Source organism: Drosophila erecta, unplaced genomic scaffold (assembly GCF_003286155.1).
Source record: "Drosophila erecta strain 14021-0224.00,06,07 unplaced genomic scaffold, DereRS2 tig00000021-arrow-pilon, whole genome shotgun sequence".
In the NCBI taxonomy this organism is placed as follows: domain Eukaryota; kingdom Metazoa; phylum Arthropoda; class Insecta; order Diptera; family Drosophilidae; genus Drosophila; species Drosophila erecta.
In genome coordinates, this window is record NW_020825198.1 from 1,636,525 (window position 1) to 1,660,177 (window position 23,653).

Sequence of the window (23,653 nt, forward strand, 5' to 3'; positions counted from 1 at the left end):
AATATAAATATAAAACTTTACTTGTAATATCAACAACTTTTGGAGGCGACGCCTCCATTGTCTTGGGCTCAGTACTTCCAAAAGTTTGGGTTCTGTTCCATGCGACGCTGGAAATTCGTATACCAGTTTTGGACGACGGAGAATGGTACGAAGGTCTCGCTCGAGATGGGCGGTATGTCTCTTGCTGCGACTCCAAAGCTGGAGGCGTAGTTGAAGAAGTTCTCCAGCATTCGCTGCCCAAATTGTTTGTTGTCGTCGGCAGTGGACTGAAAATGGGAGATTTGTACAACTAATCATTGGTAAAATAAAATTAGTTGGGGTATAGAAGGGAAGATATAAGATATCAGATTAGATATCCCGATTAGATTTTCCCATACCCAACTGCTTAGCTTGAGAACTTACCACGGCTGGCGTCTGCTGGGCCACCGTTAGCTCGGGTTCGATTGAAACTCCAATCTGTGCGATGTGTGAGATCTCCTGACTGCCGAAGACCATCCCGTGGGCATGGGCCTCCAGCTCGTGGCTCTTTTTCAGCTGGGCGATCTTGAAGATGGCGGAGGGCTTGTTGTTGTTTATGTGACCCAGGTACTGCCATGTGGGTGCTGCATTCGCGTCCGGCCAGCTGAAGTATATCGCAGCGGAGGTGCCAACGGGCAGGGGCGATACGCCGGTGAGAAATACTACCAAGTAGTTGACGGATTCGATGTCGGGCACATTCACAAGCAGCTTGGAGGCGTCCACGGGCTCGAAATCCGATTGAGGCAGGCGTCCAGAGACTATCAGACCGAATAGCGACATCTTCGAGCGGTGGACTATTCCAGAATTCAGATATGCGGGCTTCTTGAGGGAGGAGATAAATGGAGATGCGCAAAATGAACTAGCTCATGATTTGGTTTGATTGCGACTTGATTTTGTGCGGTGTACGGACAGAGCCAACTACGTATCTGAGTGAATATATTTGGGAATATTATTATTTGTGGGTTTCATGTTTTCAAACATAAATCTTAAATCAAATAAGTATATTTAAGTATATTTTATTTCAAATGGAACTGGTTCAGCCGATTCATTCCTGACGTGCCATTCACAGCGAAACGGCAACTCCAAACAGCTGACCCTGCCATGCGAATGCTGATATCGTAGCAAAAACACAGGGACGGTGCAAAAGAAGAGGGATTTTATTTTGTTTTCGGCTGTCAATTGAGTAATGGCCGGACTCCTTCACCTGACCAAACAGTGCAGCATCCACTTACCCGCCCACTTGGGACGCGCGAAATGCTACTCACTCGCTAAGGGACCGGTAACCCACGTGCAGGCAAGAGTGGTGAGTGCTCCGCTACTAGACCCATTTCAAGGCCACCTGCTAGACTATCTAGAGAGATTACGATTTCGTAATTAGGCGCAAAATACGCAATGAATTGGCGGTTTGATTGAGTGGGGATTACCAGCAAACGGCGGGGAAAACAGTCTGCGTGTGCGTTGTTTTGGTCCTTATCCTCTTCCATCCGATCAATCCTGAATTAATGCACCACGCTCTGGCTTATTTCGTTGCAGCAAGCATAGAGTTAGACCAAAACAGCGCGCACACAGACTTGGAGGATCGATCAGGGATTGGGGACAATGGGTCGAACGCAGCGTCGCCGGCATCAGAGGGCCAATAAGTCTGAAGAGGATTCGGGCTCCCTGCACGATCTCTACGTTCATCTGCACTCCGTTGGCTGGCAGAACCACACTCACTTGTCGGCCCAAAACTACGAACAGACAGGTCGAGGACTGTGCTCTAAACAGGACACTTTTTCCCCGGAGGATGAACTTATTCGCCTACCCGTTGGCTGTCTCATAAGCATAGCGACTCTGGAGTCGGATGCGCCATTCAAAAGTCTCTTCAACAAGGAGATATTCGACAAGGATTCCAGAATTTCCTTTCAGGCACTGGTCGCCTGTTATGTTTTGTACCACAAGCACCTGCAGAAGTGCTCGCTAGGTACTCGCTCCTCCCCTTACTCTGCATACTTGGACACCCTGCCCAGAGGCTACACCACTCCGTATTTCTGCTCCATACCCGAGCTACAGTGTCTGCCAGAATCACTCCTAGAGCGAACTGTGGCCCAGAACCGCCAAATAAGGGGTTACTTTGAAATAATTAAGAACCTGGTGCTCAACTGCGATTGCTGTGCGAAAAGCTACGGACAGGAGATTTGGACACTCGCCGATTTCAAGTGGGCCTACTTCACCGTGAACACCAGAAGCGTGCATCTCAGTTCCCGCTTTCTAAAAAAGCAGAGCAACTACTTTCAGCCGCTTATCAGTGGCGACACCAACATGGCATTGGCTCCGTTCCTGGACCTATTCAACCACTCAGATAGTGTGCAAATCACTGCGGAGATTGAGGGTCCTGACTACGTCCTAACATTAAAATCTCTGCCATTTTCCAAGACCAAACCATATGATCAATTGTTTATCAGCTACGGTGCTTTGTCCAACTTTAAGCTATTGACGGAATATGGCTTTTGGCTACAAGAAAATAAGCACGATTACTTTGAAGTATCCCTGCTGGACATTGAGCACATGATCAAGCACAACAAGGAGCTATCCACTCAAACCTTTCACCGCAACATCTTTAAATTCATCAGGGAGCACAATCTGAACGACCAGATGTTCGTGCACATCGACGATGGATGCTCTCACAACCTGAGGGTGGTGCTGCACCTGATCTTCAAGCAGCAGGCCTACTTTCCCAACATCCTCAACCAGATTGCCTTTGGAGATGCCGAGCAGTTCCATGATGTGCAGCCAGAGCTGTCATACCTCGTGGCCTATAAAATAAAGGAATACGAGGTCTTTGGTGGAGAGCTAGATAAGCTTCCCAAGCTGACGGAAAGTGGTTCAGTGGCACGGGCGTACCTTCAGGAGTGTATCCGCTACCTCGTTGACTTTCAATTGTTGCATTTAGCTGAATAGCAGCTATGTAGGTTGAGCTTAGAATTTACAACAAAGCATTTTGTTTTTGACGGATTGTTTTAATAGGAATAGGAATCTTGAAATAAATAATAGTAACTATTGAAGAAGAACTACTTAAGTGTATATTCTATGAGGCATTTACATTTTTATAATAAACCACAGAAAACTATACTTTATTTTGCAATCCAAACCTTTCAGCTGTACTCTTCGCTGACAAAGGTTGATGACCAGAACAGCAGCGATGTCAAGCGAAAGAAGATAACCCCGTTTACGCCCACGCCGGGCAGCAAGCTTCTGGGTGGAGTATTCGGCAAGAAGGCAAAAGGTAGGTGCCGCGTGGCAACTTCAGTTACCCAGTAACTAACCAATGCCTGACCACCATAGTTCGTAAAGCACGCCTGCAGATTCGCAGGCTTTTTATTTAGTACTAGCCTCTCATGCTTTTTTCTATCGACTAACACAAAATCGATTTTGTTTTGTGGACCGAGTACGTGCGTCCGTTTGTTTGTTTGTTTGTTTGTGCGCTTGTTGTGTTGAGCGCCTGTCTGAATTTTGCTGCATCAAAGTGAATTCAATGCAGGTGGAGTCCCAGCAGCAGCAGCAGCAGCAAAAACAACAACGCTACAGCGGCAACGACCCTACCGCCCACAACAACAGCAATCACGACTATGTCATGTTCATATAGGGGGCGGCAGCGATGGTGGCTCGGGATTGGGCAAGCTGGACGCGCCGGAGGTCACCTCCAAGGATATGCTGCGTGCCATGATGGCCTACATCTGGCCCAAGGAGGATCCACTGGTGCGAAAGCGGTAAGTGCACCTGATTATGACTGAGAATACTTAAATATTTATTATGTTCCCAATTGTCAGAGTGGGTATTTCCCTGGGTCTATTGGCTGGCTCCAAGCTGCTGACCGTCTGTGTGCCCTTCTTGTTCAAAGGAGCTGTGGACACGATGACAACGCTGAACATGGACACTGCCCCGGATGCAGTCCTCTCCGCAGCCACCGCACTGATGTTGGGATGCAAGTTTATTAGCCTGAATTCCTTATCACTATAAATATTAACCGTCTAATTCCCGTAGATGGCATTGCTAGAGCAAGTGCGGCGGGCTTTAACGAGTTGCGGAATGCAGTGTTTGCAAAGGTGGCCCACCACTCGATACGAAAAATCGCCAGCAACGTGTTCCTGCATCTGCACAACCTGGATCTGGCCTTCCACCTGAACAAACAAACCGGAGCTCTGTCAAAGACCATCGACCGAGGATCGAGGGGCATTAACTTTGTGCTTTCCGCCATGGTGTTCAACATAGTGCCCACAATCTTTGAGCTGGCCCTCGTGTCCAGTATCCTGGGAGTGAAGTGTGGCCTGGCCTTCGCTGGTGTCAGCATGGGCTGCGTCGGCATATACGCTGCCTACACTCTGAGTGTGACCCAGTGGCGCACCCAGTTCCGCGTCTTCATGAACCAGGCGGAGAACGAGGCGGGCAACAAGGCCGTGGACTCGCTGATCAACTACGAGACGGTCAAGTACTTCAACAACGAAAAGTACGAGGCCGGCTGCTACAACGAGGTGCTGAAGAAGTATGAAGCGGCCAGCTTGAAGACCAGCTCCAGTTTGGCCCTGCTGAACTTTGGCCAGAACGCCATCTTTAGCAGCGCCCTTAGTCTGATCATGGTACTGGCCGCCAAGGAGATTGCCCAGGGCAACATGACGGTGGGAGATTTGGTGATGGTCAACGCCCTGCTCTTCCAGCTCTCGATCCCCCTCGGTTTTCTGGGCAGTGTTTATCGCGAGGTGCGTCAGGCTTTGCTCGACATGCAGGCCATGTTCACATTGATGAACGTGGACAGTAGCGTTCAGACGGCGGCCAATGCCCAGCCCCTGTTTGTGGACACCACGAACTCATCCATTGAGTTCCGCAACGTGAGCTTCGAGTACGAACCTGGTAAGCCCATTTTCCGGGACCTGTCTTTCACCATACCCGCCGGTAAAAACGTGGCCATCGTGGGCGGCTCTGGGTCAGGAAAATCGTCGATGGTGCGCCTTCTCTTCCGCTTCTTTGAGCCTAACTCTGGCAAAGTGTTGATCGGTGGCCAGGATATCAGCGCCGTAGACTTGGAGAGCCTGCGCAAGGTTATCGCCGTGGTGCCGCAGGATTCGGTGCTGTTCCACAACACCATCGAGCACAATATCCACTACGGCAACCTGGCCAAGTCACACACGGAGGTGCAGAACGCTGCCCGAATGGCAGATTTGCATGACTCCATCATGAGCTGGCCAGGACAGTACGCCACTCAGGTTGGCGAGCGAGGATTAAAGTTATCCGGCGGCGAGAAGCAGCGCGTTGCCATCGCTAGGGCCATACTGAAGAACACGCCCATTCTGATCTTCGACGAGGCTACAAGCAGTCTGGACTCGATCACAGAGCATGTGAGTGTTGGGATCGACTAAGTCAAATGTGTTAGCCATTATAAACTGACGCAATCGGATTTCTTCTCTTTGCAGAACATTCTGCAGGCTCTAACCCGCGCTACCTCAGGACGCACAAGCATTTGCATTGCCCACCGGCTCTCCACGGTCAAGGATGCGGACGAGATTCTGGTGCTCGAGAATGGACGTGTGGGTGAACGCGGCACCCACTCGGAGCTTCTGAGGCAGAATGGTCTGTATGCGCGCCTCTGGGAGACGCAGACGCAGCAGTTCGACCCGAGCCGGGTGATCAAGGAGGAGGCGGTAGCGTAGACGAGACTCCTGACCTATGTATGTGTCTGTTATAATGTTATAACCATCCCCTTCGTTTGGCCCTCCCTAGCGACTAAATTCACCGTAGAATCCTCCTGGCCCGGAGATTCGCTATTCATAGGTTTAAAGTATCATTTTGACGTTTGTAAATACAGCTGTAGATATGCGATAAGAGAAATTGGACGGGATGTGGTACAATATGGAACATTTATTATCAGTTGTATCACCCATACATTCGGTTATATCGCACTGTTCCGGTTTCCAAGGTTTCGGGATTCGATTGATTTTAACGTATTGTTATGTAAATGCAGAATGTGTAGATACTTCAAATCGGGTATTCTTTCTTCAATGTCTATTTTCATCTGATTTACAGGCAGTATAGGTTTTTAGGCTATTGACCAGATTTGAAATCGGATCTGAAAACTGTTAAAACCGGAACAGCGCCGATGGTTAGCCTGGTCTTTCAATCCCCCGCTTTTACTGCCTGCGGAATGGGCACATCGTAGAGCAAGTACATCAGGCAGTTGAAAATGTGGCCCAAAAACTGCTGGTAGTTGGTCACCCGGTGCTGGAACTCCTGCCACAGCGGCAGGATAGACCGCTCCTCCGTTTCAGGCCTTTCTATCGTGATGTCCTGCTCCAGCATCGTTTTGTTGGTGTATGTGAACAGGTACGACGCTGGCTTCTGGCCAATGGTGGTCACCAAGTGGGTGATGTTGCTCTCCAGACCGATGCTCTTGCCGGCTGTCAGGAAATAGGCCTCCGCATCCCGCTCGTTCCTGTACCGAACGTTTCCCTCAAGAATGGTCAGCGTGCAGTTGATGAGGTCCGGCGAGATGAAGTTGGTTAGGGTAAGTCCCGGGAAATCCGCCACAAAGATGACATCGGAGTAATTGTTCCAGGCCAGCACCTCAGTCTCAATGGTCCGCAACTTGGGCCGCATGTGGTTCAGCTCGTTCAGCAGTGGCAGCGACCAGGAGGTGCTCTCAAAGGGGGACCACTTGGCCCGGAGGAGATCCTCGCGTGGGTCAAAGGACCGTTGCTGGAAGCGACCATTCATTGAGCACCAGATGTCGAAGTAGATGGAAATGTTTTTTCCAATGTCTGACTGTCCCTCCCGGATATTCTCCTCGATGCACCTGGCATACTGCACCGCCATGTCGGCGTACTTCGTCCAGCGATCGTACTCCGTAAAGGCGTATGGATTCAGGTTGTGCACTTGGCGGCTCTCGTTGTCCACCACCTGGATGGAGGTCTGCAGCGTGTCGTAGGAGTGCACCATCATGTCCCAGGAGTAGCCGTACAGCCCATTCGTCCAGTTGTTATAGCCCTTGGTGATGAAGTGTGAGTAGGGCAGGAAGAGTTGCAGTCCACAGTATGCGAGGATGAGACCCGTGCGCACTCTCGCCAGGACTCCCGGCCTGGGAGGCTCTTTCTCTGGACCTTTTGAATGGACGAGCCGTTTCCTGGACCAGTTGCCGAGCCTCCTCGGCCAGTCGAAGCTGAAGAAGAGCGGCACTTCGGCCAGACAAACCCAGGGAAACATTCCTAATGGGTGAGCAAAGTTACATAAATATTGACTTGTAGACGGTGGAAACTTTGCTAAAGTTGTGATGGATGATATATACTTAGCAAACCACTTACCTATTACAAAAAGTCGGGAGTTCATTAGGTGAAAGCTGAGCATGAAAGGAGTGACCAATAGGCGCGTTTTCTCCAGTGTCATAAAAAAAGCAATGGACACGTCGAAGAAGGCGGTGAACCAGTGCACAATGAGTAGGTCTATCAGCTCCGGATCAATCACTTGCCGGAACGGCGCAAAGACCCAGTGGTGGCTCAGATTGGACATCGCGTATCCCGATAGCCACTCCAGTGAGAATTTCTTCAGGCCTGCGTACATGTACAGGACGAAGAACTGAAACTTGATTAGGAAGTAGTTCCAGTAGGGAATACATCGACTCTTTCGGGGACTCAGCCAGCTGTCCAGGGAGCTGAAAGTTGGAATTAGGTCGTTTATTTCGAAACAAGGTAACTCCAGGTATTCAGACCAGTAGGACTCCGCTTGGGTGAAGAGCAGCAATGTTCCGACCAAACCGAATAGATAGCTGTGGTTATTCCACGTCGGCTTGTCCAGCAGGAAGATGTACCAGTAGGGAATCAGGAATGCCAGGCAGCTGAACCTGAATCGATAGCCCAGCATGATGCCCCACGCCCCCAGCCACATGCACAAATAGACGCAGCCCATCAGCGGATAGGCCAATGCTCGCATCCCGTTGAACAGTGGAAAGTGGCAGTGGAGCGGGTCCTGAAACCGCACGTCCAGCTGGCCGCCACCCCGCTCCTCTGCGATGTCAATCAGCATGGCTGCTCCGTAGAGCAGGCGGAAGATGCCCAAGGCGGCTCCATCTACGGGCCTGTGTAGCCAGCTGGTAAAGTGGGCTAAGCTGATGAAGTTGCTCAGATCGTGACCTAGGCAATCCCTAAAGAATTGGTTTAGCAGAGAGGACTTCTGGGCACTTGTGTGATTTACATCCGGGACAGATTCATCCGACGACCTATCTTTGTGTGATGTTGGGTCATCTGTGGGTTTCGTAGGCAGCTTTCGCTTGGAGTTGGCCATTCTGGTGAATCTGTAAGAAGGCCGAAAGAAGACGTCCTTTGCAAGTATAGTAAACGTAATCTGTATAAATGGACGTATCTGCTGGCCAAAGATCATTACGCTCCGATTTGGTATTTAATTTTTGTAGAATTTATTGAAAAAGTTGACATAAATACATGCATGCATATTGTTGTATACTAAATATATAATATATGTGTTTTACATTTCGTTTGCTGACTCTTGCGTAAATATCTACGGTTCTGTTCGGATCGCTGGCGTGGAGCCCACGGAAAATATTGCTGTCGGATCGGTGTAAAAAAATAGATCAATTACGAAATGTACATCCATTATACTCGGTCAGTGAGTTATTATTGCAACGGATTTGCCCAGCTTCGTTTCGAGTCCTCTAGTTTCGAGTTCGAGTCCTGTCCGTGTGGAGCGTGTGGAACGTGTGGTAACTGTGGTAACTGCCATCCGGGCATCCCAACTGGGAGTGCCGGTCGTCAAAAACGCAAATACATATATACTTTCGATCTGAATCTGAATGGGTCTGCTGGCTGCTGGCCAGTGTCCTGTGCAGTGGTTCGCAAAATGTCCAAACGTCTTTGGGAACAGGAACGAACAAGCTTTGAAAATGCCTCAAACTACATACATATACGAATACAATATAAGCCGTCGTCTGCTTGAATATAGGTTTTGATATTGGTTACGGTTAAGTACTTAATGTGATAGGTAGTCGCACACGCGTCGTAGTAGAATCTCCATCGTGGCGATCCGATCCATTCGCAGGATCTTAAGACCCAAGACCCAGGACCAGGAAGTGAGTTGGAAAATGAAGGGGAACCTCGGTGCCTGGGTTGAAAATGCCTGGTTGGTAAATGGTTTAAATACGCGCCTTAATAACCGCTTTCGTTCGGTGTGTGTGTTATGTGTGTGTCTCTTTAAGTACGTTTTTTAGTTGGTTTCCTTAGTTTTCTCGTTTTGTTTTCGGTTTACTTTAATTTAAGTACGACAGTAATGCATAAATGACTAATATTTTTGCTTCACATCTATTTTACTTGTGAGTTTGCCATTAAAATACTTTTGGTTTTCTTTATCGATTTCATTTCGTTATTTACGCAACGCTAAAACATTTTAAAATGCATTTTCAAAGTTAATTCAATAAATATGCTCTTGGTTTTCCATTAGATAGGTTCTGTAAGCTTTTAAAGATCTAGACAATGTTTTCGAGTGTCGAAAATTAGCATACAATGGGGGCACATAGTTGCTCCTCCGCCTGCTGCTCCATCAATCAGCCCAAAGTCGGCACTCGGGGGAATCCGCGGTGTGCTGCAGTCCGTATAGCAACCCTTGTTTGCCAGGCCGCGATGCAGTTCCTCCTCCTCCTCCTACTGCTGCTGCTCGTAATCATCCGTAATTCATCCGCTCCCTGCGCAGGCGCACTCTCTCCGTTGGGTACCTGCTCTCCAGCTGCTGCTCCTCCTCCTCATCCTCCTCCACAGCCTGCCCTGTGCCCTGTGCTCCTGCTCCAGCTTACTGCTTCACCCTCGCCCGGTCACCGCTCTCCCGGCCGCCGGGCCCGTCCCTCTAGAGGCGATTCTGGTTGAGCTGGGAGCGCGGAGTGAAGGGACTGACCATCACGCCGCTGGGCCAGATGGCCTCGTTGAACAGCTCGTTGAAGCGGTAGTCCGGAATGGAGATCTTGAACTTGCAGTACGACAACTGCGACAGGTTGGCGTCGTTCTTCACCAGCTTGGTGCACTTGACCAGGTTCTTGTTGATCTTCAGCTCCTCGGCCAGATGATCGATCACGTCCTCCTCGCTGGTGTTCGTCGCGAACTTGCCCACCTGCACCCACCGCCCGTAGTCGCAGACCACCTGCAGTCGGTCAGAGTTGCAGTTGTTTCCCACCACGATGAGGTTGTTCTGCTGCGGATGCTTCTTCCCGTCCAGTCCGCCGGCGAGGCCACCAGCACCCACGCCGGGCGCCGCGGCGCCCAGTGCCTGGAGCGGCTGATTGCCGAACTGGAAGTACTGCTGGTACATCCGGCCCTGGATCTGGTTGACCCCGTTGCACACCTTGTTCACCTTTTCCTCGATGGTGTGCAGCTTGGCCGCAAAGGCGCGCGGCGACTGGTTCTTGCACTCGTCGCAGTGGAAGGATATCATCGGGTTCTTCTGGATCGCCTCGAAGGTTGCGTCGTCGATGTTGACGCACGTGCGGTGGAACCTCCTCCGGCAGTCCTCGCCGCTGCATCCGATGCTCGTGGCGGCCGCCTCCTTGGCGGCGATCGATTTTTTGCACTTGGGGCAGTTGTTGTTGTCGGCCATGGTGACTCTGGTTGCTTGATTGGCTGGTTGGTTGGTTGGTTGGTAGGTTGGTTGGTGGCTATCGATTCCGATTCTAAATCCGAATCCGAGTCCGCGTCCGATTTTCAAGCAGACGGAAAAAGAGAATTCGAACTTTCAGGAAAAACACACGCACACAGTGGAGTCACACAGTGGGTATATACACTACGGCCACAGCAACAACGGCAACAACAGCAACAGCAATAACAACAAGCGAGAAATTCGAGCGAAAGTCGCCTCCGCTCTCCGCTCCACCCTCTCTCTAGCTCTCTCTCTCTCGTCTTCCTGTATCTGCGTCCGTGTGTGTGTGTGGCGAGTGCTGTGTGTGTGTGTGTGCGGGAAGAGTGCTGAAATCGGGAAAGAGAAAACACGCAGACGACCGAAACTTGACAACCGCACGCTCCGAAGTTTGCAGACTGACTGTGCGCGAGCCGCCGCTTGCGATTCCGAATTCAAGTCCCAGGGCCGACTCGGATTCGGAATCGGAATCGGATACACTGGGCACACCGTGCAGTCCCAAACCCAAATGCAACCCCCGATAAAGCTGCCACTCCAGGGGTGGCTTTAACCACTATTCTCGCCATATGATTGACCAACCGACCCGACCCGACCGACTGGCAACCAGTTTTGTTTTCGCCAGCACCCACCCCTTGTGCCACTCGATTGGGGCTCCTCTGCACGACAGTGTTGGAAATAGGGGTAAGTGCAGTGTACTCCTTATAAGGATAATAAGCGACTTTGTCCTTTGGGTGGCTCACTTAGACCACACATTATCCGAATGCCATCGAAATTACACCAGTGATATAAAAGTAACGTCTTGATAGTCGTTAATTTGTTGTAAATGTTTTACTTTCACCTTGTGTATTTAAGTGGGCAGATTGAAGGATCATAGTATTATCTCGAACATTATAGGATCTGGTATGTTCGTATAAACAATAACATAGCATAACTGCAAAATCACAATTTATAATACTATTAACTTCTGTATTTACTATACGTATCTAAGGATCTGTATTTTATTTGGTAGTTTATCATTGAATGTGGAACTAGCATTCCATGTTAAATACTTTTATTCGTTAAGGCAGTTTCTAATATATAGTAAACTTCCAATTAACAAAAACTATACTTATAAATAAAAAGTGTGCGGAGAGCCTTACTTACTTTGTATTCTTGTGGCCAATTGAAGAGGAAATGGGGTCAGCTTCACATACAAGTCGTTATAGCAAATCCCGGCTTACAATCACTTCTGCTCCGCTCACAAGCGCTTTGTAAGGCAATTAATCAAATTCACACCCGTAATTGGCTGCAGTTGGGGCAGTAATTGGGGCCGTTATCCTGCTCCCTGCAGCGCGCTCCCGCCGAGTGCAACTGGCAACAGTTGGCCGTTTCCAGGATGAACTCTCACCTGCGGACGCAGCGACTGGGAAAAGGGAATCGCGAGCAACACGGTCCGCCAACTGAGGCTGTGCGCACAAGCTGCGTGGTATTTATACGCCACTCCGCTCCACTCGAAGATGGGTCCCGTTTCCTTTCCCTAATCCCTGGTGCCGCAGAGGGGATGATGGCCAAGCGATGTGGGCGGAAGTGGGGGTGTTTGCGCATGTCCTTGCCGGGAAATGGCTACGAAGTTAATAATAATAAACAAGTGAATTTCCGCTGACTGCGTGTTGCGACCTTAAAGTTACCAGGAAAGCTGGCATTTTCAACTAGTATTGAAAGCAGTCGTAATTACTATTATAGCCTTTATTTGGGAAGCATTGTATGTGGTTCATATTTTTGCACTTACTACTTTTACAATTAGCGTTCTATATAAATTCGAGTTGTTCTATGCTAAGTGATTCAACAGAAACCTATATACCCCTGCAAATAGTTAGAAGGTGTGAAAATGACAGGAAAATGCAAATAAAATTTGCAGGTGCTGCGGCAGCAGCTGTTATTGTTTGCCATCCGCCGCCAGGATTTGCCGGGCGGACACCTTTGGTAATTGGGTTTCATTAAGTGCTGGTTGCCGGGCTGCTTAGGTCCTGTTCCATAGCAGGGGCCACCGATTCCTTTGTGGGCCCTTGTTAGCGCTGCTCCAATTTCGCGTCGCCTGCATTGTCAATAGATTTTAATCAGGTGTGGCAAGTGTGTGGTAAACAGGCGCCTTGTGCTCCCCCAACTTGTCTGATTTAGACGTAGACTCCCCACAGCAGACGAGTTTCTATTTCCATTACCCTGTTTGCACGCTGTCTCGCCCCAATTGGTATTTATGTATGCAACCCACTCCCAGTCAATTTGGCCAGCAGTGCGCTGGATAGTATGCTACACTTTTTGTGCGCTCCTATTTTTAGGTAGCGCATCCTTTGTCGCCTAATTTGAAAGTTAATCTGAAGATGTCGATTGATATTCAAAACAAAGAAATTGACACAGATTTGCTTAAAAAAGTTAAACAACTTAACGACGTAGTTGTTTGATTCCATAAATACCCACCTACTTCTAGCAATGTTTGCCCACCAAAAGGAAAAACCCTATGATTTTGTTTTTATTTATTTATTTAAATAATTATGTATTTTCAGGGTGCAATTAATCATTAAATTAATTAGTAATATTATTGTTTATATACGGTTCATATATATATACTCTCATTAGCCGTCTGTTGCTTTCGGGGATTCTTATAGTTTTTCTTTGTTTTGTGTGTCCGTCTTGCCAGACGGAATTTAATTGCTCCGTCGCCCAAAGGACTCCGGGAAATCGCAATGCGATGCCAGGAACTCCAGTGGGCGCTCCGAACTCAGGGGCTTCATGGGTGTTTCTGTGTATACAATTGTTTTCTTTTTGGGTCTTCTTAAAATCCAAACAAAAATCGAAACTCTTCTAAACATTGTCATTGGTTATTACATACATATATTGATTTATATCTGTTAATGGTTATATGCATGTGAAGTGCCTGGGTGAGTTGAGATGGACATTGAACGAGATTGAGATTCTAATAAGCTTTAAGGGCGACATATTGTACACGCTACGAATATTGCTAAAAATACCTGCATTCGGATTGGATTTCGTTTTCCCTTCGTTTAATCTTTGGTTTTTCTCTAATTAATTTCGATTTCGATTTTGTTCGTGCCCCAATGGGTTGGTAGGCAAAGCACTTCGGGCAGGCGCTTGTAGAATCAATTAGTTAATACATTAATCGTAGTATAGGCTCTATCTTCAGAACAATTTGAGTACAATATGTGCTAGGAGCTGTGGCTCTCTGATTCTGATTCTGATTCTGGTTCTGATCGGTTATGATGGGGGCAATGGGTTCCGGTGGAGTGTGGAGTGTGTGAGATCTAGATATCATATCGTTACATACACGTACATATATATGCTCTAAGTACCGCCTCGTCTATTACTCGTAACACTGAAATATACAAACATATATGCCTCGTCGAGCTAACTAAATCCTTTGGATAACCAACGTATTGTGTGTCTAGCGCTTAATTTAATCGTTGAACTGTCTGGATTCCGCTTTCAATCGAACCTTTCGAGCTATTCTCAAACACAACAGTAATGATTGCACGTAAACAGAACGCAGCAAATGAATCGCTTGTATATTTTCACTAGACTTTAGGTTTATTAGCTTTTGCTGCTTTACGGCTTCTTGTTTGTTTTTTCAGCCGACTACACTTGCTGTTTTTGTATAAGTAAAGTTCCTTGAATACATTTAACTGCGTTTACTTATGCGGCCCGGCCCGTCGATTCAAACTTCTTTTTGGATTATACATTTCGAATATCATATTTGCGTAACTTTACTTAGGAACAAAGCTTAGATTTCTTTGGTTTTGCGTCTGTTCCGAAATAGTTATGAATCTGTTAGTTTTGTCTAGTCGATTTGCTAAGGAAACTGAGTTCAAAGAGCTGCGAACATCGGGAAGCGACCACCTGTCCTCCTGCTTCCACTGGCGCTCCTTGTTGCCAGTGCAGCGCAGAGATGCAAGTTCCGTATAGGGTAGTACGTGGTTGGAGTCACTCGTAATATTCAAGTTCCATATATTTTGGTATTTGTATTTGTATTTATATTTATAATTATATATACCGTTTTATGCATGAAATAATGTAACCATAAACAAATTAGCAACAACTTCAATTTGTCCGGAGCGTCTTCATTAGATTTAGTATTAATATTATGACGTAAGTTACTTAAAACCTCTCACACCAACTCGTGCACATCGTCTAAGTGGAAATTATTATTGAGTTCATTGCAATTCTCGAGATTTTCTAGTTTAACTGAGTTTTCCTTTCTTGGTTTTGTTTCTTTGTCTTCTCTGCTTTGCTTTGCTTTCGCCCGCTGCTGGAGCCCACTAATCGAGAAACGTTCGTCCTTGTAGCGAGATTGCTTACACGCCGCCGTGGTCGCCAGCTCCTGCCGATCCTCCTACTTCTGCTCCTGCCCCATCCACCAGCGATGACTGTCCTCCGGCTGGCTGCTGCGGAGGCGGCGGCGGTGGCTGCATGTACTGTGGGGGGTACTGGTACTGTGGTGGCTGCTCCCCGCCTATGAGGCCAAGTTTATCTGTGTCGGAGTAGTGCAAGCATTAGTAGGGCACGAAATGGGATGGTTCTTTAGAGCTCTTTAGCCAATCTCAGACATCGATACACGAGTATACGCCAAAAATATTACACTTCAATGCTTAAAAGCTCACTCATGACGGAAGTGGACATATAGCAAGTGGACATGGGATATGGACGTTGGGAGGGGGCGGACAGCAGGGTCAACTGCATCGAACAGGTATATATATATACATATATATTTATGTACATTTAGGCAGTCACAGGAAGCTGTCTTCCGTCAAACCTCCCGAAGAGAAGTCCTCTCGCTTTTAGTGCATTAAACTTAGGCCAATTCCAAAACACATACAACATTGAATTGGGAAATCAAACAACCACAAATGAAAAGGCACTAATCACACAAAGACATCGATTAACTCACAAACATGCGGCTAAAGCTGGCCGTAAACGATGAGGCACCGCTTACAGTCAGCCTGAAATCATATAAAATCAGGGGAACAGCGGAAAAGGAAGTGGTAGCACGAACGGAAACGGAAGTAAGAAGAAGCACAGGTGTCAAATTACTGGGGATGATTATTTGCATTGATATGTTGCCGTTTTTTTACGTTTGCTTACAGTGTATCAGATTAGATCGATTTTGTCAATGGTACAAAGAAAGTGTGAAATGTTTTCTTTTCGATTTTGATTAATTTTGACTATGGTTCTACGGATGCGTCTTGGTGGTTAATCGATGGCTGATTAGTTTGGTTGGTTGGTTTGTTGGTTGGTTGGTTGGTTATTTGGTTGATTTTGAATGTTGGTTTGCAAGAGAGATCGTGAGCGTTCTATTGTCCAGTCGCCACTTCATCCGACGGACTCTGTGGGTGGTCGGTCAATTTCTCGGCCAATGGTTTCTCGAGTGTCGGTGGTTCAGATTTTAGATTTTGTGTATGGTGGTGTGGTTGTAGTTGTTGTTCTTGTTGTTGTTGTTGTAGTAGTTGTGGTGGTGGTGGTGGTGCTGAATCAGGTGCAGTTGCCGATGCCGGAGCCACCTGCTGCTGCAAGGCAGGAGGCTGCGGAGCAGCATTATCATCCGACATGTACGGTTCTACGAGAAATTGTTCGGTGAGTTCATGTTGTTTCAAAGCGAGCAGATCAAGTTTGTTACAAAAAACTATAAACCCAAACAGATACGGTTTTGAGTGATGTAAAACAAAGGATTTATCAACGGGTGCACCTAGCGATAAACGTGGCGTATGAGTAATAAATAAAAGATTGCTCTCGCTGTTTACCTCACACAGAAAGTGTTATATTGGGTAAATTGGTTTGCTTATGGTTAACAAAATTGTACAAAGCTAAAGCTTTCAGTGTATTTATTCTTCGTCTTTCTCTGTAATTGTTCAAAAATATGGTTCAGTGTTGAGAGTGTGTCAAATCAAAGTGAAAACATTTAACAAACAGAGGTAAATCAGGTAGAATGGCAGTACTTTATGCTTTTGCTGTGGTTCTGTGGCACAAGAAAGGCTGGCATTTTCGATCCGAAGGCCGTTGCGTTTTCAGTGGAGACTTCAGTGGAGTATCGAGTAACGAGTTTCGAGGAGGGACTACGTTTACTGGGGAAGTGGGTTCGAGTTTTGTATTTTACACAGGACATGGCACAGTCGTGTGTCTGTGGCTGTGGTGCTGCTGCCAATATCAGAACGAAACAAACGAAAAACGGATACGGATACGGGTACGGATACGGTTAACGAAACACTGAACAAACCACAAACTTTACGATTACGGCTTACGGGAGTTAGAACTAGCTAGCTAGAACTTAAGGTCCTACGGATAAGGCTAACGGGTACCATCGAGCATCGGTCCACCTCCGCCAGGTGGAGGTCGGCTGCTGGCCAAGGTCCATCCATCTTCATCCAGACCCTCAACCGCCTCAACCGCCACCCACATGGACAGAGCTCGCGGATCCGATACTCGGAGTGACCACAACTTGATTACTGGTTGGGCAACGGAACGAAACAACACAGGACACGACTTTCAGTGGGCATCAAATGAAATCTTTACCGAACCTGTGCGTATGCTCGTATGGAACCAGATGATGTTGGGCTTGGGCATACATGGTACAATACAAATATATGCCATTTAGCAATTAGTTATTGTTCTAGTGGTGGCTGAAGCGCATGACATGATATGATCGATCGATCTATAGTTATGGAAATTTCGCAAGGCATCTAGGTCGAATCGGTTGAGCGAACGGTCAGTTGGACTGTGAGTTCGCAGCTCTACTCATAGCAGTTGTGAATGAGTCTGAACTTGATTTCGGTTTCGGTTTCGGTTTTGGTTTCGATTTCGGTTTCGATTGGTTCTTATTGGGTTGATTGATTGGCTTTTGATTTGGTTTCGATTTGCATTGCATTGCGGCTAAGAACTAGTTTCTTACGGATTAGATAGTTAGCAATCTACATAAAGTTACCTAGAGAAAAAAAGTGGCGGAATTAAGAACAAAATTTAGATTCGGTGTGTAGATAAACGAAAGCGTTTCGGGCCAACAAAATCAGCGCTAAATCAAGGCGAACTCAAAAGACAACACAACTGGGTAACTGGATAGCTGGGTAATCTTGAAAGTATTTTTGGTTCTGTGTGTGCGTGAGTCGAGTGGTGTGGTGTGGGTCGAGGTCAGTATCTCTAGGACATGTGTGTCCCAGAAATAAGTGCACCAAGTTCGCCAAGGATCTGTCAACTTACTTGCAATAATGCCCACGACTACCAGACCAATCACGCCCATGATGATCATCATCTGTGCAGAGGAAAGTAAGATTGCAGTTTGGTCTCGCAAGTTATATGCCATCCTCGGACTTACCTTCAAGTTCTGGAGCCAGAATTTCCTCTTGAGCTTGCCCGCCTGCTGCTCGAACTGCGAGGCGCCCTGCTGCAAGGCATCGGCGCGGTCGTCCAGCTCCGACAGCTTGCTGTCGCGCTCCAGCACCTTCTCCACGTTCGTGCGCATGATGTCCACGACCTGGTCAGGGATGTAGGGATGCAGTGGCTGATATGCGATCGACTTCTGTTCCGAAACTCACCTCATCGACCTGCGCCTGCGTCTGCTGCAGACGCTTCTGTGCCGCAATCTGCTGCGGGTTGTGTGGTCCGCCCACAATCTCGCCATCGCCGCCCTCTCCGGCCGGGGCTCCGGCGTTTGGTGGTGCATCGCCAGCTGGTGCAGCGTCCGCCCTGCGGAGGAGGTCGGCATTAGTCATCGGATGCGGAAACAAAAATAGCTCGGGCCAAGACTAATCAACTCCCAACGGGGGCTCTCGAATTAAATACAGTACTTAGATTACACAAGGAGTGGGTGTGGGTGGATACGAACGACTATAGTTTCTAGCTTTAATCGAAACATCTCCAAGATACGTGTGGGCTACAGACAGTGCTGGAGTATAGTTCTAGCCAGCTACCCTTTAATTTGAGGACGCACTTACGGTTCCTTGTTCTTGTCTTTCTTGCCCATCTCAGACCCCCAAAAACTATGACCTTTACCTCGTCTTCTGGGCTCTGCGGGCCAAAGGAAGGGAAATTATTAATTTTAAATAGTAATTGCATTATCGTAATAAGTGAAGCTCATCATGTTGGACTAATTTGTATGGTTTCTAGGTGATTTTTGTCAATTTTTGTGTAATGATAGATATTTTTTAGTGACACAAACTACAGCCTGAAGTACCAAAATATATCTATAGCCATAGGTTATTGTTTTTGGCAAATTGTTTTATCGAACCGTATTTCCCGTTCCCACGACAAAGAAACACAAATCAATATCTTTCCCCAACCCCTTCGACCGGCGGCATTTGGTTTTTCTAGATGTATGGGGGAATATTTTTAGATCAGTCAATTTTCCCGACTGTAATTTACTAGCAGAAACCATTTTATATGGAATCAAGGAGAATGATTAACTACTTGTATGTGTGTATAACAACATCCTGACACATATCCTATGTTTGGGTTCAAAGGACCAAAAAATGGGTGCACCTTAGTTTGCATGTCCTGACTCACTGGTGCGAAACGTGTTTTTATTGATTTTGCGGTGTGAGAGACTTGGCCATGTGATGCGACAACGTCATCGCCAAGTGAATCATGCCTAGTGAACAGAAATGGCAGCTGCAGCTGGCCCGTGTTCCTTTTACGGATTTTACGGGCGCGAGCACTTGGACAAATGACAAATGAAATGGGCGACCCATGCTGCGTATACTTAATGCGGCTATCAAACGAGCATTCCCTCTGTGACGGCGAAAAGCGAGGCGGGGAATCGGGCAAATGGAGAATCGGAGAATCGGAAGCCCATTCCCCGCCGGAAAACAAATCAATAACGTCCATCCACTTACATGGCTCTGGTGGCTGTGTGGTTGCTTCTGTGGTTGGCTGGTGGTGCTCTGGTGGCCTCAACGAATTCGTCTGGCGATGATTAGGATGAAGGTACTCTATGCTCTATGCACTATGCACTTGGCCTCTTTCACTGTATTCCACTGCCGCAGGTCGGGATGTGGGATGGCCAGTGGGCTGTGGTGGTGGTGTGGGTGTAGGTGGTGGGTGGTGGTGCAGCTGAACTCTGTTTCGTTGTTTTTGTTCTAGAGGGTTGCGCTCTCAGTGCCGCCTCTCTCTCTCTCACTTTCGCTCTACCGCCAGAGCTTTTTCGCCCCCAGTCGTCAATGAAAATTCACTCCACTCCACGGGGGGATTGGCTGGATCTGGATGATGTGTATGTGTGCGGGTAACACTTGCCACGACAGCCTTTCGCAGGAATTTTCTGGCTCAGCGCTGGAACTGCTGCTGAATAGAGGCGAAAATAGTTGCAACTATTTTTAGTACATCGGTTAATGGTTAAAGTGGGCTGCTATAAGGCTCTAATTGGGACGCAATAGGACTATTTGGGGGGCAGCAACACGCCCAGCCATGAGGCATGTCCTTCCTTATTTTCGTTGCATACCCCCAGGGGCACTTTCAGCTGTCTTCAAAATGCAAAACGTTTTAAAAATAATTTCAAGTGCCCAACGGGCCAACGTGGGCTCAAGTAAGAAAAATCAATGAAATTCTGCACGACATAGGTTTTCGCTGACTTTGGTGGACTTTTCGTTTGACTTTCGTATTCCTAATCAATCAGTTTTAGCACTCTTGATCAGAATCACTTTACTTTTGCTCGGGCAGCTTCAGTTTACAAAGAACTAGGCTTAAATAATATTATTTGAATTTTTTACGCAGCACAAGGAAAATTTTCACTTACGACGTTTTTGGCCAACTGCGAAAACTTGCAGCTTTCCTAACTGTTATGTGTATTTGGGGAAAAAGCTGCCTGGATGGTCAGCAGCGAATGGTGTTCCAGCGAGAAGCTTTTCCTTAGCGATTGCCCAGGGGTGGGAAATTTAAAAAGCCGGGCTTTCCATCAAGGAAAAGTAACAGTCAAAGTTATAGTTAAATTATATATGAGTTTTGACTTTGTATTTTCTATTATAAAGTGTTTCTATCAAATGGAAACTAGTCTAAATTGAACTAAAGCGGTTTCCTGAACTTTGTCTGAATCCACACGCGGTACATCTTCAAGCCGCGACCGCGATTAACTTGCAGTCTTCGGTCCACAATGAGCTGCTCCTCCTGCAGCCCCGCTTGAGTCATCATACCCCGCAGTTCGTCCTCCGTGAAGAAGTACACCATGGTGCCGTCGCCTCGCACGTAGAAGTTGTCCTCCATACACTTGCCGCTCTTGAAGCGCAGCTGTGCCAGGTCGTACCGTCCGTAGTCCCGGAAGAGGAGCATGCCCCCGGGTCGCAGGTAGCGGCAGCAATTGTCCAACACTCGCTGCATTTTCTTTGGCTCAATTGCAGACAGCACAAAAATCATTACAATGATGTCCTGTGAGTTTTCCTCAAAGGGCACCTGCCAATGATCCAACGTGGCATCCATGACAAACACCTCGCAGCGCTTCTCGTCGAACTGGGATTGGCTTCGCAGGATTTCAATGGCCCGGGCGGAGAAGTCGCATCCAAAAACCTTCAGCTGCGGCTCAGAACTGTACTGTAGGAGGGGTAGAATAGTGTTTCCAACTCCACAGCCCAATTCGAAAATGCTGCGCGGCTGCTGTTCCGCCGGATCTGCCGCCAGAGGAGCTAGTTCGGGGAACTCTGTGAACAGCCAGTGGCGATCCTTGAAGAAGCGGTTGTCGTGAATGCCGTAGAAGGAGTCCCAAAACTTGGGGGCGTCTGTCTGGAATCGCTCCTTCTGCTCCGCTTCCATCTTGGATGTGGAGTTCTTGGCTACAGCCGCCTGCGCGGCCAGTTCCTGCTCCTCATCCCATTGCACGTGGTCCCTGTAAATCCAGATTTAGAGGGATTTTCGTGAGTACTAAACTGCGGATAAGTACCAGGCGTTAAACTCGAACACCTCTCGCACGTCGGTGAGCACCCGGCTGCCCGCTCCCGCCGGTTTTTTACGCTGGCGAGTGTGCTCCCAACTTTTGCTGGCCAATCTCCGCAGGATTTGCCGCCCATATTTACCAAGCATTGTGCTTGAAGACGTCGTCAGCATCCGTGAGCAGGCGGGTTCCGAACTGCGGTCGCTTCTCGTTCTCCGTGGCGGGGTTGTCACTCATGTCGGTCAGGACTGACGGTGTATATCACCTGTTGGAGCGATCTAAATTCTATATTTTTTGGTAAACACGCGGCCAGTGTGGCCGTGCACCGATCCCACGAACTTAAACCGTTAGTATTTTCGAAGCGGCACTCATCCGGGCGGAAAATCGGATGTCCCAGTTTTTGCTGGTTCTCCCGAAAGCAATTGTGAAATATGTGTACTATGTGTGTTCAGGTTAATGTGTGCTGGGTACGCATCGAGTTTTCAACGGAAACCACGAAAAAGGGAAAAGAAAAGTTGAAAATTGCGGACAACTGCAACAGTGCTGCCAGACCACCAATAAGTGAACGCACAGTTTATTTAAGGATGTGCTCGTGACTCAATAAATTTGCGGAAAGATCTTGTGGCTAAGCAACATGAATCAATAACTGGTAAATTGAATGTTAAACCCGTTGGTAAGTAAAATTAAAATTTATTATTAGCCCGTATTATTACAATATATATCCAAGCTTCGAATGTATTATAAACCATTTGAATAAGTTCTTCGTGCTCGTGCCGTGCTTTTGCTCCCATCGCTACGTTTCGACTGCACTTTTCCCAGTGGCAACGCCGCGTCAGTTGGTATATCAAAACCGCAAACCAACCTTTTTGTTGTATTGTGCGTTGTTTTCTGCGACGGAGGCGAGAAATTTAAACAATTAGCTTTCTGAGCGCTGAGATACAAACGCTTATTGCGTATACGTAGAAGGTTCGTCGAAGGAGCGACAGAAAGAAACCCATTCAGGGTACCGAGTTCCAGGGACAATTGTTGGCACGCAGACGTCTGCAGAAGAACCCACAGAAACATACCCCATTCAGCGTTCCACCGAGCGGACGAATCGCGTTTAATCCGTTAAAATGATGAACGAGGCGGCACTTGCCAACATGATTCCCTACGACACCATCGGATTGTACGAACAGCCCAAGCCGCGCTTCATTTTCAAGATGCCTCGCGTGGTCCCGGACCAAAAGTCCAAGTTCGAGAGCGATGAGCTCTTCCGGAGGCTCAGTCGGGAGAGCGAGGTTCGCTACACGGGCTACCGGGAGCGGAGCATCGAGGAGCGGCAGGTGCGCTTCATGAACGGATGTCGCGAGGGACACACGGAGGCCAGCTTCGTGGCCTCCGGCACCAATCTGCAGCTGGTATTCAACGCCAACCAGAACCCGTACCTGCACGACAAGGAGTGCGACTTTGACAAAGAGCACGGCAAGGTGCACATCAAGTCCTACTTTATCATGAACGGCGTTTGTGTCCGGTTCCGTGGTTGGATAGATTTGGAACGACTAGACGGTGTGGGCTGTCTGGAGTATGATGAGCGGCGGGCGATGCACGAGGATGCCATTCTGCGGGATCAGATCGACCGCTACAACCAGCGACTGCGTGAGTTCGAGGACACCAAGCGAGCCTATCGTGACAATCGACAGGACGAGATGGAGGCGGTGCGGAGGGGCGTGGCCTCCGGAGGCATTGGCGTCGGCGCCAGCATGTGGCGTCGTTAGTTGGACCTGTGGACGGCTCCAGGGCCGTCCCATCCGCAGCTGCCGCTCCAGCAGCAGCAGACGCATCACCAGCAGTTAGAGACTCAATTCGCGAATACTCAATATTTCATGGACAACTGAGAATGCTCCAAACCCCTTAAATGGGCCTTCACTTGCGAGATTTCAATACGATTACGTTAGACACGCTCGAATAATTATGCTCCTAGATTAGTGTTAGATGTAATGCTTACTTTACGTATGCTTTTATGGTATTATACTTACAACTTAGTGTGGAATTAGTGTCGTATCTTTAACTAAAATACATAATTACTAATCGATATCGCATTGTTGATCTTGGAAT

At 47.8% G+C, this 23,653-nt stretch overlaps 8 protein-coding genes across 18 annotated transcripts; 3 read left to right on the forward strand and 5 right to left on the reverse strand.

Moving 5' to 3' along the window:
* Positions 1-2: 2 nt before the first annotated feature.
* Positions 3-890, reverse strand: LOC6545419 (protein OPI10 homolog). Its single transcript, XM_001971127.3, has 2 exons — positions 403-890; positions 3-266 (listed from the first exon to the last, which is right to left on the reverse strand). The coding sequence occupies exons 1-2, from the start codon at positions 796-798 to the stop codon at positions 69-71; spliced, it is 594 nt and encodes a 197-aa protein (XP_001971163.1). The 5' UTR covers positions 799-890; the 3' UTR covers positions 3-68.
* A 195-nt stretch (positions 891-1,085) lies between these two features.
* Positions 1,086-5,902, forward strand: LOC6545420 (ATP-binding cassette sub-family B member 7, mitochondrial). Of its 2 annotated transcripts, none has more exons than XM_026976569.1 (6): positions 1,086-1,321; positions 3,157-3,283; positions 3,539-3,767; positions 3,828-3,982; positions 4,042-5,390; positions 5,466-5,902. In XM_026976569.1, the coding sequence occupies exons 1-6, from the start codon at positions 1,205-1,207 to the stop codon at positions 5,700-5,702; spliced, it is 2,214 nt and encodes a 737-aa protein (XP_026832370.1). In that variant the 5' UTR covers positions 1,086-1,204; the 3' UTR covers positions 5,703-5,902. The 2 variants fall into 2 exon arrangements, with proteins under 2 accessions (XP_026832370.1, XP_001971164.2); XM_001971128.3 differs by having other exon boundaries at positions 3,644-3,767.
* Positions 1,248-3,117, forward strand: LOC26527060 (SET domain-containing protein 4). Its single transcript, XM_015158901.2, has 2 exons — positions 1,248-1,321; positions 1,552-3,117. Exon 2 carries the CDS (start codon positions 1,618-1,620, stop codon positions 2,956-2,958), a length of 1,341 nt encoding a protein of 446 aa, XP_015014387.1. The 5' UTR covers positions 1,248-1,321; positions 1,552-1,617; the 3' UTR covers positions 2,959-3,117.
* Positions 5,903-6,021: 119 nt separating the features above from the next.
* On the reverse strand, positions 6,022-12,111 carry LOC6545421 (vitamin K-dependent gamma-carboxylase). 3 transcript variants are annotated; one of them, XM_026976570.1, is made up of 4 exons: positions 11,812-12,111; positions 7,751-8,332; positions 7,347-7,693; positions 6,022-7,250 (listed from the first exon to the last, which is right to left on the reverse strand). In XM_026976570.1, exons 2-4 carry the CDS (start codon positions 8,320-8,322, stop codon positions 6,166-6,168), a joined length of 2,004 nt encoding a protein of 667 aa, XP_026832371.1. In that variant the 5' UTR covers positions 8,323-8,332; positions 11,812-12,111; the 3' UTR covers positions 6,022-6,165. The 3 variants fall into 3 exon arrangements, with proteins under 3 accessions (XP_026832371.1, XP_026832372.1, XP_001971165.2); XM_026976571.1 differs by having other exon boundaries at positions 7,751-8,358; XM_001971129.3 differs by lacking the exon at positions 11,812-12,111 and having other exon boundaries at positions 7,751-8,428.
* Positions 8,429-11,109, reverse strand: LOC6545422. The gene has a single exon (XM_001971130.3). It carries the CDS (start codon positions 10,630-10,632, stop codon positions 9,889-9,891), a length of 744 nt encoding a protein of 247 aa, XP_001971166.1. The 5' UTR covers positions 10,633-11,109; the 3' UTR covers positions 8,429-9,888.
* A 2,536-nt stretch (positions 12,112-14,647) lies between the features above and the next one.
* Positions 14,648-20,510, reverse strand: LOC6545423 (vesicle-associated membrane protein 2). Of its 7 annotated transcripts, XR_003407704.1 has the most exons (8): positions 20,432-20,510; positions 19,536-19,980; positions 18,639-18,711; positions 18,240-18,390; positions 18,020-18,178; positions 17,905-17,956; positions 17,229-17,632; positions 15,134-15,187 (listed from the first exon to the last, which is right to left on the reverse strand). XR_003407704.1 is itself a non-coding variant. In XM_001971131.3 (7 exons), the coding sequence occupies exons 3-7, from the start codon at positions 18,665-18,667 to the stop codon at positions 15,012-15,014; spliced, it is 567 nt and encodes a 188-aa protein (XP_001971167.2). In that variant the 5' UTR covers positions 18,668-18,711; positions 19,536-19,977; positions 20,432-20,510; the 3' UTR covers positions 14,648-15,011. The 7 variants fall into 7 exon arrangements, 6 of the variants coding, with proteins under 6 accessions (XP_001971167.2, XP_026833396.1, XP_026833397.1 ...); XM_001971131.3 differs by lacking the exon at positions 17,229-17,632 and having other exon boundaries at positions 14,648-15,187; positions 19,536-19,977; XM_026977595.1 differs by lacking the exon at positions 17,229-17,632 and having other exon boundaries at positions 14,648-15,187.
* A 109-nt stretch (positions 20,511-20,619) lies between these two features.
* Positions 20,620-22,144, reverse strand: LOC6545424 (methyltransferase-like protein). 2 transcript variants are annotated; one of them, XM_001971132.3, is made up of 2 exons: positions 21,699-22,144; positions 20,620-21,511 (listed from the first exon to the last, which is right to left on the reverse strand). In XM_001971132.3, exons 1-2 carry the CDS (start codon positions 21,791-21,793, stop codon positions 20,698-20,700), a joined length of 909 nt encoding a protein of 302 aa, XP_001971168.1. In that variant the 5' UTR covers positions 21,794-22,144; the 3' UTR covers positions 20,620-20,697. The 2 variants fall into 2 exon arrangements, with proteins under 2 accessions (XP_001971168.1, XP_015013537.1); XM_015158051.2 differs by having other exon boundaries at positions 21,566-22,144.
* Positions 22,145-22,340: 196 nt separating this feature from the next.
* Positions 22,341-23,630, forward strand: LOC6545678 (protein big brother). The gene has a single exon (XM_001971133.3). It carries the CDS (start codon positions 22,672-22,674, stop codon positions 23,311-23,313), a length of 642 nt encoding a protein of 213 aa, XP_001971169.3. The 5' UTR covers positions 22,341-22,671; the 3' UTR covers positions 23,314-23,630.
* The last annotated feature ends 23 nt before the right edge of the window (positions 23,631-23,653 follow it).